At 36.4% G+C, this 14359-nt stretch overlaps 1 protein-coding gene across 4 annotated transcripts in view; it reads right to left on the minus strand.

Annotated features, from left to right (window-relative positions):
* Nucleotides 1-9658: 9658 nt before the first annotated feature.
* Nucleotides 9659-14359, minus strand: part of POLI (DNA polymerase iota) — a 29205-nt gene continuing 24504 nt past the window's right edge. For all 4 annotated transcript variants that reach the window (XM_046672093.1, XM_046672091.1, XM_046672094.1 and 1 more), the window contains 2 exons: nucleotides 13764-13969; nucleotides 9659-11950 (listed from right to left, as the gene is read on the minus strand). In XM_046672093.1, the coding sequence (XP_046528049.1) occupies nucleotides 11129-11950; nucleotides 13764-13969 (1028 nt within the window). In that variant the 3' untranslated portion in view covers nucleotides 9659-11128. The remainder of the gene's footprint in view (nucleotides 11951-13763; nucleotides 13970-14359) is intronic.

Here is a 14359-nt window from a genome sequence, read left to right on the forward strand (position 1 = left end):
TTTTCTCCCCAAAGCCCGCCGGTACATAGTTGTGCATTTTTAGTTGTGGGTCCTTCTAGTTGTGGCATGTGGGATGCTGCCTCAGCATGGCCTAATGAGCGGTGCCATGTCCGAGCCCAGGATGCGAACCAGTGAAACCCTGGGCCGCCACAGTGGAGCATGTGGACTTAACCACTCAGCCACAGGGCTGGCCCCCAAGAAAAAATTTTTAAAACCTATCCTAGCAAAAAAGAAATTGAATGAGTCATAAAATTATAAAGCTATCTCATAATCAGTAGCATTTGTTTTAAAAATTCTGAGTTGATGTGTTTACATTATAAATACTTGTGTAACATTCCTCTTTACATGCAGTTTCTCTAGTCAAGATTTTCTAATCTGGCTCTGTGGATTGAAATGATTGTTAAGGAGACATTTAGCCCCAGGAAAAAAAAAGTCTGCTTTTATTTATAAATATAATATACCAAATCACAAATCTAAAGAGGCACACACCTTTTTGGAATTGTGACTTGAACAGCTTCTGATGTTTCACAGAAAATAATGTCAAAATTCAAGTGTAGGAAGATACAGAAGTACCATCTTCACGAAGAATGATTAGATCTTTCAAAGCAGTCACTTTTAACAACTCTAATAATCACTTTCTAGCTTCAGAAGTTAGTCTTCTAGCCTCCTTTGTGTGAGAGAAGAGGCACAGAAACCCGGCACCAGGCGGAGGGCACAGTGGGTGAGATGCTGGGAAGGAGCAGAAAACCACTGTGATTGTGACGAGCAGCTTAACTAAAGGGAGTCGATGCCTTCTGTCCTCAACCCCCTGGATATTGATCTCTCTTCCTAAAACTCCCTGGATTCTGAGTATTTTTCCTTCTCTAATAAAATTTTCAAAAGACATAATTAAACATACAATTATCCTATGGTTTAGAAGGTGCCTGATTTTGTGAGTATGCCACTTTTACTGTTTTCCAATTTATACTGTATTCTTAGAAGAAATGCGAGCCTTTTAGCCACACACCAACTCCATAAACACACAAATTACACATTTTAATATATATTCCAAGAAAGACAAATGATTTTGAAATAAGGAAGCAAAAATCTTACTATTTTCCCCATTCTACAAACAGGAAAATAATAAATTTAATTAAGCTGTATCCTATTTAAGGTAAAATGTAAATAATAATATCAAAGAAGTAATACCAAGCACTGTATCTTTGATTCCTTCTCCTTGCCCTGTCATTCTTTCTATATATTTTGGTATTTTACCATTTCAATTACTTCTAAATAGCTAGGAATTGTGGAAGGTACCATCTATAATAACAAAAATTCCATATAAGAGAAATGTTTGAAGGTAACACTGTCATCCAAATATGAAAAATAAAACTAATTTAACAATTCTGACCTTAGACTTTTCTATAAATCTTTCAATCTTTCTAATCATATAACTCTTCTAATCATTCAGATATTCAGACACTACTGAACTTACCCAAACAAAATGTTTATACTTAATTGAATGAAATGCTTATTCCCTATGCCCCTTCATATCTTAGATCTTATCTAACCATGATGTTGGACATATTTATCATATTAATGAACCAGAACAGTGGTTTCCATAAAGGGGAGTGCAACATAACTGTATCAGTTAAGAAAACTTTTGGCTGCAAAAAACCAAAACAGACAGAGGACATAAATGTTAGGAGGTTTATTGATCTCACACAAGACGTCTGGGAGTCTGCAGTGCAGGGCTAATAATAACAATTGGGGACCAAGGCTCTTTACATCATTCAGTTCTGCCATATTTAGCTTGTGGCTTTTGTCTTTCTGGTGGCACTGTCCCAGTATTCCAAGCAAGAAGAAGGGTAAAAGGTGAAAGACATTTTAGCTGAGTTCATCCCTGTTATATTGCTTTCTTGGAAATTCCTAGAACCCATTAAAGATGTTCCCATCTCATTAGCCAAAAGTGGAACACGTGGCTGTGCTTGGCTGCAAAAGCATCTAAAGATATTCCCGCATCTATACTAGAGAAAGCAAATGAGAAGTTCCACTGGCGTGCAGAAATAAAATATTACAACTTCTATTTCTATTTATTTTTTCAATACATTTTATTGATTCAAAAATCAATTAAGCTTTACTAATATATAATACATACCTTGACTCCAGTGCCACACCCAGACGTTTATGAAAAGGTCCTGAGACATGTATATAATAAAAGACATTCCGAGGAGTAAGAATAAGTTCCACAATGTGGAAGGTTAGAAAATGGTCGTTGACTTTCAGTATATTTTGACAAATTGGGTTTTATAGTACAGTTAAACGGATATAGTTTTAATGAAAAATAAATCCTCAGAAAATGGTGAAATGGGTCAAGATTTCTACAAAGAAACTAAGGATTGAAAATACTAATAATGAAAGCAAAAACAAGAATACAGTAAAGCTAACATTTTACTCCTAATGTGAGATTTTTGCAACATCACAAAGTAAACCACAATGACAATATAGTTAGATCTCACAAGAAGCTAGGAAAAAAAGAGAAATTATCAAGACTATTTGAAACATGAAATTACATCCTCTATCAATGAAAATGAACTTCCCTCTAAATGCCGTTCACATCTTGAGATGTTACCCAATGACAGTAGTATAAATTTATAACTTTAATGTATGTAAAAATAGAAGTGCACTGAATTGAATACACATTTTGGCCAAGTAGGTGAGTATTACAATCAGTATTTGGCCAAATCAAGGCCAGCTCCTATTATCATTATCATAGAATGAGCGGGGATATAAGGATAAATCTGAAGTTTTATCCAAAAATATTTATTACAATTTTGTTCAAAAAATTTTAGAAGTCAACAGTTTTTTAAATATGTTTTTATAGGAATTTCTTATCGTTTTTTTTTTTTAAAGATTGGCCCTGAGCTAACATCTGTTGCCAATCTTCTTTTGTTGGTTTTCTTCTTCTCCCCAAATCCCCCCGGTACATAGTTGTATATTCTAGTTGTAGGTCCTTCTAGTTCTGCTATGTGGGGCACCTCTTCAGCATGGCTCGATGAGAGGTGCTAGGTCCACGCCTAGGATCCAAACTGGCAAAAGCCTGGGCTGCCGATTAACCACTCAGCCACAGGGCTGGCCCTAGAAGTCAACACTTTAAAGTTTGACAGAGTAGAGGGAAAAATAGTTTCCCCACATTGTCACTACTAAACTATACCTGCAGACGCTATATTGTCTATCTTTGATGCTATAAAGCACGCTGTTTCAAGCGGCACACGTAACACCACTAACTCCTGTGGACATAAAGTCTGGGAGAAGCTTTCTCAGTTACATGAGTTTCAGAATGAACTTTGACTTAGGATTCATAGCTGTAGCAAATCTCAAAAATCCTTTGTCTTCAACTGTCAAAAATGGCAGTCTACAATAATCATTTTGATAAATTGTTTTAAATTTAGTCCTCCATTTAAAAGTTGTTTTGGAATTTAATTGGTCAGAACAAAATGAGTTGTTTTTCACTACCACTTTTTTCACTAACACTTTCTTCATATACTTTATCTTTTTTCATAAGATGATTTACCATGTATATGAATGTAAATTATTATATGACTATCAATTGCCACAATAATGATGTGTAATAGACAATCACAAAACCTCAGGGACATACAACAATTAATTTTATCTTTTAAGTGTGTGGATCAGTAATTTAAGCTGGGATCAGCTGGGCTCACGCACATGCCTGGCCATTGGCTGTGGGTCATCTCAGAAAGGGCTGGAACAATTGGAGTGGCTTAGCTCTGCTTCACGAGTCTCATCCTCCAGTAGCCTGGCCTGCGTATGTTCTCATGATGGAGACAAAGGAGCAGGGGAGGAAGTGGACATATTGTAAGTGCTTTTTCAAGTCTAACATCCCACTGACAAAGCAAGTGACATGGCTAAACTAGTAATCGATTGATAAGCAAAGAAAAAGAATCTGCCTTTTTAGTGAAACTGTTAAGTCACATGGTAAAGGAGTATGCATACATACCAGAGGCGAAGAATTAATGCAAATTATGGCCAGATCACCGTCTCACCATAGTCACATTCCTTCCACATGCAAAATACACTTACTCATTCCCAACACCCCCAAAGATCTCATACAATCACGGTATTAGCCTTCAAGTCTAGGATTTTGTGATATGCGTCAGGTCCAGAGACAGCTCCTTTTGAACTAGAGATCTATGAAGTAAAAAGACAAGTTGCTTGCCCCTCTGCCTCAACACACACGTCCAATACACAATAATAAAAAGGAACAGGATAACCACAATAAATAGGCCCATTGAAAAGGGGGAAGAACGGGAGGCATATACTCACGGGTTCATAACAATTCTGATATCCCACTGGGCCCACCATTCCTGCAGTGGGGAAACGTTCCCTGATTAGAGCCCAGTCTTGCTCTCTGGGAGTTCCTCCCTGACTCATTGTTCTCCACAGCTTTTGGTTACACTATCGGAGATGCCCTCCCTTTTTTCATCACCCTCCTTTCTTCTTTCTGAAGAAATGATCCTTGTTAGTAGTTGAGTAACTTTCTCAGGCTGCTTCTTACCCAAAGAAAATCAAAGGCCCAGGGGCATTGTTATGGCTTGACTCATCTTTTAGTGCAGGCAGTTGGTATTTTTGCTGGTACCACTCTCTCTAAAACCTTTGAGCTTACTGCATCTGCTTACAGTCCACTACACACCCAAAAGCCACACCTACAACTGGTATCAACATATGCTTCTCTAGAATTTCTTAAAGCTACTTTTGGATCAGGCTTCTGTGGGACCACATTCTTCAGCTTTTGTCCACTTGAGATCTACTCAGCACCACCTTAACTCTCAGAAGTCTTATCTAAATATCTGATAGTCACAATCTTGATTTGATGTTTGACATGCGCTCATGTCTTACTTTGAGGCTTTGCTAACTGGGGCAGCTGGAGATAAGACAACAGTTTTATTTTCCAATTTAATAGCTCTGGCTCTCTATATCACTTTTAACTTCTGCTTGAAACCTAACTAGCTCCTTTTTTTTTTTTTTTTTTGAAGTTCAACTTTTTCTTGCAGTACTTTAGCCTATGCAGCTAGAAGCCACCAGGTGGCGCTTTCTACATTCTACCTGGAGACATCCCTACCCAAAGCCAACAGGTTCCTTAGGTATATTTTCTGTCTTCCAAGGTACCACAGTCAGATGTTTTATCAAATGTTTCGTAACAACTTCTTAATAAAGCAGTTTTCTCACCATTATCCCGGCCTCTGCTAACAGTTTTCTCAACTCCCTACTGCCCACCCCACCTCTAGGTATGAACTTTTGTTTGTTGTTAGTGCTGTTGAATTGATTTTGACTCCTAGTGACCCTGTGTACAGCAGAACAGAACCCTGACCAGTCTTTTTGCGCCATCTCCTCATCTTCTGGCACTTATCAGAAAATGCTCCACTGCTGTTCATGGCGTTTTCATGGTCAATTTTTTTTTGGAAGTGGGTGGCCAGATCTTTCTTCCCAATCTGTCTTAGTCTGGAAGCTCTGCTGAAACCTGTCCACCATGAGTGACCTTACTGGTATTTGAAATACCAGTAGCATAGCTTTCAGCATCACAACAACACACAGCCAACACAATGTGACAACTGACAGATGGTGGCGTGGTTCTCTGACTGGGAAACAAACCTGGGCCACAGCGGTGAGAGTGCTGAATCTTAGCCACTAGACTACAAGGGCTAGCTACCAGCTTTTGTAGCAGTTATCTATGGCCAAAATAATGTCACAAAACACATAGCCACACACTTTTCCGTTGACTCAAAAAGAATATATGTTCAGGGGCTGACCCTGGGGCTAACTGGTTAAGTTCATGCACTTCGCTTTGGCAGCCCAGAGTCTCACCAGTTTGGATCCCGGGCACAGCCCTAGCACAACTCATCAAGCCACGCTGAGGTGGCATCCCACATAGCAGAACTAGAAGGACCTACAACTAGAATATACAAGTATGTGCAGGGGTAGCTTTGGAAAGAAGAAGAAACAACAACAAAAAAAGACTGTCAACAGGTATTAGCTCAGGGCCAATCTTTAAAAAAAAAAAAAGAATATATGTTCATCATAAAGTTACTGAGCACTTGCACTCTCCCAATATTCGTATTATCATCATAAAGTTATTGAGCATTTGCACTCTCCCAATATTCATATTAATCGTCAGTCTCTTTCCCTACTCAATAATTTGAAAATTGTTAATAATTTTCTCCACAAAATTAATAGCTTTCAGAATCATCAATTGCTGCATTTTACTTTGCAGTAATAATTACAAATTTATACTTTGGCTTACAGAATTACAAGAGGAAGCTCATGAGATTTTATTTGGTTATATCTGGAACACTTACCTATATTTGAAAGTGAATACTCAGATGCTAATAATAACTCTAAATGTGATACTTTATTTCTATGGCTGGGATCATTAACATTAGTTAGATATGATGGTAACCTACATAATCACGTGATAATTTCATGTGCAGTTTCAGTGATGCCACAAATGATGCTGAAGCAGTTGATTACTCAGCCACCTAAAAGCCAAATAACTGAATTTGACTGAATACCAAGGCTAAAGGTAAACTTTGGTGTATCCCTAATTAAATACACAGATATTGGGAGCATATCCTTCCCAATTCTCACTGTTAGCATGTCATATCAAAAAAGTTGATGACACTGTCCTAGAATACTATAGTCTGGCTACGTCAAAAGATGAAATATTCTATCAACATCTGAAATTTTTCTATCTCAATATATGTGTATCCACATAAGTTGGGTTGAGATAAATCAACTGCAGGCTGAACTTTATTATAGTATAAGTTCTTAATATGAGACAAAAAGAAATTGCCACCAGGACACAAATATATTGTAGTAACTACTTCTAAAAAATTCAATAGTAATTTCTTTACATATATATGTCTGCATGCACACACATTCACACACACATATATTTGACAGATTCTGTGTATTGGCTTGCTCACCTCCATTCTACCTAGCTCCTAATTGGAGAGGAAGGAAGCTAAAAAGGAAAAACATGTATCCCAGGGGTTGACTGCACCTATTCTTCTGGTTGCACCCATTGGATGAAGTCTTGTCAGAGTTACGAGTGAGGCACAGCCCCTTTTTCCTACTTTTGTTGTTGTTTTTTCTGCTGGCCAGCAAGGACAAGGACAAGCAAGGCTTTTCTTCTGTGTTTCAGTGTGTACACCTGCCAGATTCTTGTGTGCCATGGAGTGGGTTCATCAATGACAGAGGCAGGAGCAGCTTCCTGAATTCTGGTTCCTGATCACTAGGTCATAATTGTAGGTAACTGTTCTCCAGCCTTCTAGATGTCAAAAAGCAGTGGCAGTAGTGACAGCTTATTGATTCCAGCTCCTTAAATTCATAGTGCCACCAATGACTTCAAAAGAGACAGCTTACCTGGTGGATTGGTTCTGTCTAGTTCTCAGATTTGTTTCTGAAGGCCAAACCTAGAATCCACTCCTTCAGCTCCCCGATGACTTTGTAAGTATTTAATTCACTATATTAAATCTCTTCTTGCTTAAAATATCTACAGAAGTTCAAACATTTGAAACTTTCAAACATTTTAAAGAAGTTTATAGTTTTCTCAAAGGATTTAGCATATTTTAAAAATATTTTTCAATATCTTAAACTTTAATATATTTAATATATAATAAATACAATCTAGGAAAGAAAGACAGGATACCCAAATATCACCAAATTACGAGAGCCTCACCTTTATTTATCAAAAACAGACCTCTCTTTGTGGACTAAAAGTGAGACATCATTGTTAACACGAATCAACTCTATATCAGAACAAGGTTACATATAGAGCTCATATCTCCTTCTTCCAGAAAAAGATAGTACAGAAAATACTGTGAGGTAACAGGATTAGAGTGAATTCCACATAACTCAATAATTTACTTACAAGTGGTAGTAGTATGCAAAGAGAGAAATGTAGTAATAAGAAAACGGAATAATTAAATCTAAGTTTCTAGACAGAAGACAAACCTTGGACCCATACAGGGCAGGTAACTGGGATGAAACCGCCCAGGAGCCTCACAGGACTGTCCTCTCAGTAAAATGGTGAACTAGAAAAAATAAGCCAACCACAAAATAAAAAGACAAACGAACGGGGTGGGGAGAAGGGGTGGAAGTAGCCCCTGAGAATCCATGCCCAGTCTGCCCAGATCCGGGGTTTAATTTTCCAGATGAGGAATGAAAATGGTCTAAGCTTGTGCTTCCCCAAAGTGGTGCTGGCAGAAGCAAGTGCAAGTATTTTCTGGAGGCACATATCCATGTCCAGACCATACAGGCGTCCCACAAATAAAGCTCAGCAAATGCGAGCCAACACCCAAAATCATAGAACACATGATGAAAAAGACCAGCATGAATAAGTTGTCAGCAAAATAACAAATAAGACAAAGAGTTAGAGTCCTCCACCAAAGAATTCAAACATTTGTATTACCGAATATAGAATTAAAATGATTGTTTAAAATAAAAACAGGACTAAGAAACTGAGTTTAATACACAGAGTATAAGAAAAAGCTCAGTTGGGGCCAGTCCCGTGGCATAGTGGTTAAGGTCAGCATGTTCCACTTCTGCAGCCTGCGTTTGTGGGTTCGGATCTTGGGGTGGGTTTGGATCTTGGGTGCAGCTGTGCTGTGGCAGTGATCCATATACAAAATAGAGGAGGGCTTGCACAGATATTAGCTCAGGGTGAATCTTCCTCAAGCCAAAAAAAAAAAAAAAAGAGGCAGATTGGCACAGATGTTAGCTTGCGGCAAATCTTCCTCCAAAAAAAGAAAGAAAGAAAGAAAAAGCAGACTGAGATAAAAGATAACCTAAAAAGTCAGATGCTGAGGCACAAAGATCCTTAAAGATTAATTTAAGGGCACAGACTAAGTAGCAGAGCTATAATATACCCCCTGCATTCTCACTTCAGAAAGTGTACTTTTAACTACTATTTTATGTTCTATTTTTAAGCTAGCCAAAACTGTTTACTTGTCAAAATTTCTTTTAATCTTTCTAGCTAATGATTTCTGCCTGAAATAATTACAAGGACTATCAGAAATTTTTTTTAATGTATTATCTAAAAAGTAATATACTCCTTTTACAAGTTTAAGTACCCTACCAGAACACTACAAATAGAAAATTCTACAGCCCTTGATCCAGCTATTCCACTGCTGGGTATTTATCCAAAGAACTTGAAAACACAAAGGCATAAAGATACTTGCACCCCTATGTTCATTGCGGCATTATACACAATAGCCAAGACTTGGAAGCAACCTAGGTGCCCATCAAGGGATGAATGGATAAAGAAGATGTGGTATATATACACAATGGAATACTACTCAGCCATAAGAAATGATGAAATCCAGCCATCTGTGACAACATGGATGGATCTTGAGGGTATTATGCTGAGTGAAATAAGTCAGAGGGAGAAAGTCAAATACCATATGATCTCACTCATAAGGAGAAGATAAAAACGACAAAAAAAAAAAATCACATAGCATTGGAGATTGGACTGGTGGTTACCACTGGGGAACGAGAGAGGGGGGAGGGCAAAAGGGGTGATTAGTGTCACATGTGAGGGGATGCACTATAATTAGTGCTCGGGTGGTGAACATGATGTAATGTATACAGAATTTGAAATATGATGTACATCCGAAAAAAATAAAAATTATAAATTTTTTACACATTAAAAAAAAGAATTTTTTTTAATGTATTATCTAAAAAAGTAATATACTCCTTTTACAAGTTTAAGTACCCTACCAGAACACTACAAATAGAAAATTCTACAGTCCTTGATCCAGAGCACTAAATATTTGCATGGCAAATAACTTTTGATGTTCTTGCTCCAAGATATTGTTTTTGATAACCCCAAACTCCCTGTTAAAAATCCTTGGTAATTAGGGAATTTTCAAATTTCAAGAAATCTAAAACTGAGTTAAAACTTCTTACCTAGAAGAAAGTATTTTTAAGCTATCCTTTATTTATGTTTGCGTTATTTCCATCATCTTTTCTTTAGATTATATCTGCAGAGTTTATAAACCTGAGAACAAGACTCCTCCAAACCAGCGCTGAGGGATACTTTAGTGTGTTCTAAAACCATCTTCTATGTCTTGTAAATTATAAGATGTCCACAATCTTACATCCAACTTTTAATCTGGCAGGCAAAAGGGGAAAGTAACAACAGGAGAAAGAGAATGTACATCAATTTAGTAACTTTGTCTAATTTAGTTAACTTTGTTGTAAGGATGACGTCCTTAATCTTATCTCCAAAATGTGGAGAAAATGCAAAAACATCTAATCCATTGCTTGTAAACTCTACAGACTGGCCAGAAGGAAATGGACTTCTTCCATTATCTAGTACTCTTAAAGACCTATTACCTTACATTTCTGGTTTCCATCCTTCCCTTAGTCTATCTGTATGGAGAGTTCTTCTAGTTCTCTACAACACACACACTCCCCATCCAACTCCCCACATGGTCCCTGCCACACTATTCATTCATTCCATATTTACTGAGTACCCTTGGTGTGCCGGGTATTGTGATAGGTTCTAGGTATATTAAGAAGCATTAATTGAATATAGACTGCTTCGGTATTTTTTTAAAAGTCAACTTATTATATGGTGCATAGTACTGCAGTCAAAGATATCTACATTTTTAATAGATTATTTGGCAGCAGAATTTCTTATTTGGCTGTTTCCTAATGGGCTGAATTTCTTGAGCCATTCCATATTTCATAGAAAAAAAAAATTTCTTTGCTATAGCATAGCAGGGATTTGGCTAGTCTATTTTTTATATGTAAGCATATATATCCTCCCCCCAATTTATGGAAAATGCACTATTGCTAACCATGATATTCTTTTTATTGAAAAGCAATATAAAATAGCCTTAGAAATCAGAGAAGGTAATATTTTACATTATTTCTTCTGTCATAAATATTTTTATGCGCTGTGCCAGAATTTACTTCCCATAACTATTCTTGCTTTATCCAGAACATTTTATACTGGATTTCTACATTATTGAATGTAGTGTTTAATTTAGAAGAGCTTAACAAAGTGCTAATCTGAGAACAGTAGTCTTTCCCTTGCTTTCTTAGACCTTTTTTCTGAACGTGCTTATTTATGTACAATATGGAAATCTGATCCTGTTCTCTTCCAGTCAGCCAACAATTCTTTTTGTACTTCTTCTGGTAGTTCATAGAAAACTTCACGATCAATGTCAGAAGGAAAAGTGACTTTCTTATCAGTACAATCTTGCTCTCTATTTTTCATAAGTCCTTCATGCTGAGAGACTGTTGCTATTGATTGCTTATGGCTATCTGCAGTTCGGTTTTTGGAGAAAAGTTGCTCACTCTGCAAATTTCGAAACGAATGAAAAACAGATGCAGTGGGGTTTGTATTCGAAAAGTGGAATCCTTGAGATTCTTTAGGTCCTTGGCCCATTCGTTCATCTTTTAATCTACTGTCTGTACAATGTGAATAATCCTTTCGGTTAGACACACAAGAGGAACTACTGCTATTTAAGCCTGAAGTTCCTGGTTCACAGGGAGATACAGAGGACAGCTGTTTGCTATTGGATAAACGATCTCTAGGATTTAAGGGACTATCTTGCATTTGTTTTGCAGAAAAGAAAGACAATATTCCTCTAGAGGCACGTAATGGACAACTCAAACTTCCTTTCCCTTGAACTTTTTCTCTAGATTTTCCAGAAAGGATTTCCTCTTGAATATCTACTGGAAGCTGCTTAAAGACTTCTTGGTCGATACCCTCAGGAAGTGAGCAGCGTAGAAATTCATTACTGTCTTTTTCTTTAGAAAAATTTGTAGTATCCAGTGGAGACTCCCCAGTTCTTGCACTTCCAATTCTTTCAGTTGGTAGAAAATCCAAATTTGTTTCTTTGTCTTTAGAAAAATCCTCCACATGAGTGTCTTTCATTTTCTAGAACACAAGGATAACAATAATTTAGATATCTGATATCTTTTAAATATTCATGCTGCTAAAGTGTGACTGTAGCTGTCACTTGACCAATATATTTCTATTCTACTCCATAACTTCAATCCTTTTGGCCAGTTCCAAACAACTAAAGATGATTAATCTACCACAATTAGTCACACTATTGTGCGGATCTTTATGCTCACTATTCCAGGAAGAGGTTTCCTTCCTAGACAGCACTGAGCCAGAAGGTAGGTATGTATTTGGAGACCGGAAAGGATCTTAACAATCATGTACTAAAACTTCCAATTCTGTGAATAAAAGAATGGTGGCCTAGAAAAGTAAATGACTCACCTAAGGCTATCTAAAAAGTATATACATGCACAAAGCATCAAGGGCTGGCTTTCTAAAAATCCCTTTTCTAAAGTATAACATTTAACAGAAAGAAAAAAATACTTCTCTGGTAAAAATCCAACATCATTATTAAGATATAACACTCATTTACATACAATAAAAATTTAAAAACAACTTCAATTCTAATTTGCATTATTTTTCTATGTAAAGCTTCTCACTTAAACTTTCCCTCTAGTTTTAATCACCATAAAAATATATACACAGTCAAATATAATTCAGGAAACGAACACAAAAGTAAGTTCAAAAAAGTAAAAGGAGAAGAGACTTGCGCCACTGTATTTATTGGGCACCTACTATGTGCCAGACATGTACAATGTTTACCTCTCTAATACCACTGTGAATTAAAGACCTTCAATTTTTATTCTACAGATTGATTAAAAAGTAAAACACCTTTTAAAATTTCAGTTAATAAATGGGATTAAAAAAGTAACAGAAAAAAAGTAAATCAAGAGGGCACTAATTCATTATTTCCATAATACCATTCTGTTCTCATTTTAAACTTAAATGTAAATGAAAATATTACTAAAATTATACTGACTGACTCAACAATAAATAAAATAGAAACAGTTTAAATTAAGAGTTAATTGTAGGCACAAACAATTTAGTAAAAGATGATTATTTTTTAAAGCATCCCCCATTTAGTAAATAGGAGTCTGCCAAATGGCTGTATACATACGGTTTTGTTTTAGTCATCTGAAAATATGACCGGTCTCTGCCTCTCTATTGCCACACTAGAATTTCTACAATTGTAAAATGAGTACAGTCACAGATCACTTAATGATGGGGATATGTTCTAAGAAACTCTTCGTTAGGCAATTTCATTATTGTGTGAACATGACAGAGCATACATACACAACCGTAGACGGTATAGCCTACTACACACCCAGGCTGTATCGTACTAATCTCATGGAACCGCTGTCATATATGTGGCACACTGCTGACTAAAATGTCGTTATGCGGCATATACCTGTAGTTATATTCTACCAATACTGCCATCAGAATTCAATATAATTTTAAAACCAAGAAAATTTAAATACTTTAACAAAAAGATGGGTGGGATGCTGGTAGCTTATGCATAAGTTAACAGATAAAAAGATTTGATTTCCAGTATCTGGAAATATTTTCACATTGATGAGCTAGTCATCATATTCCTATATACTATCATAAAATGTTTTAACCTACTTCCAAAACAGGGGGCCTCCATAACAGTTTTCTCTTTTATCCAGTGATGCTTATATTTTCTTCTTAGAACACAGTACAATGTACTTAAGGCTAGCAACTGTAATATGACAGGTACTATATATAAGTCATTCAAACAATACTACCCAAAAGAATCTCTGAATTATATCAAACACAAACTTAGATTTGTAATTTGACCACACAAATCCAATAACAGTGTACTTACAAAATCGCGCTTGCCAGAGCGTGAAGTTGTTGATAATGATTGTGTTAAGTAATAATCAATAGTCCCTTTCTTAGCAGTATTTAGTGCTTTAAGGTTGCAGAAGCACACACTTAAAAGGGTAAGATGAAATGGCATCTTCACATTCACCATATTTCGAAAAAGTTTCATAAGTATCTCAACCATTGGGGTCATCACATCATAATTTCCTAAATAAAATGTTTAAGAAGACAGTATCCAAACATATTATATCATAATTGATATTAAAAGCTTAATCTAATTTATATTGCTTAAATTAAGAAATTAAAATCCTAAATGGATATCATTGGGACATCTTGACATTATATACTAAACTGAGACATCTCAACATTTATACTAAACTCCAAATGAATTAAAAGTTTTTAAAAGATTTGAAACTACGGGACGCTTCTGGTTATGCGAGGGTGACGAGGACAGAAAATCTTCTCCCCATAAAACTCTAATAAAACTGAAATTGTCAAAAGCAACCATTTTGAGGATCTCGAAATGAATCAAAGGCACATAAAGTGAAAAGCGTGAATTATGAAAAGCTGCTAGAACTTAAGTAAGAAAGTGGGAGA

Source organism: Equus quagga, chromosome 9, assembly GCF_021613505.1.
Source record: "Equus quagga isolate Etosha38 chromosome 9, UCLA_HA_Equagga_1.0, whole genome shotgun sequence".
Lineage (NCBI taxonomy): Eukaryota > Metazoa > Chordata > Mammalia > Perissodactyla > Equidae > Equus > Equus quagga.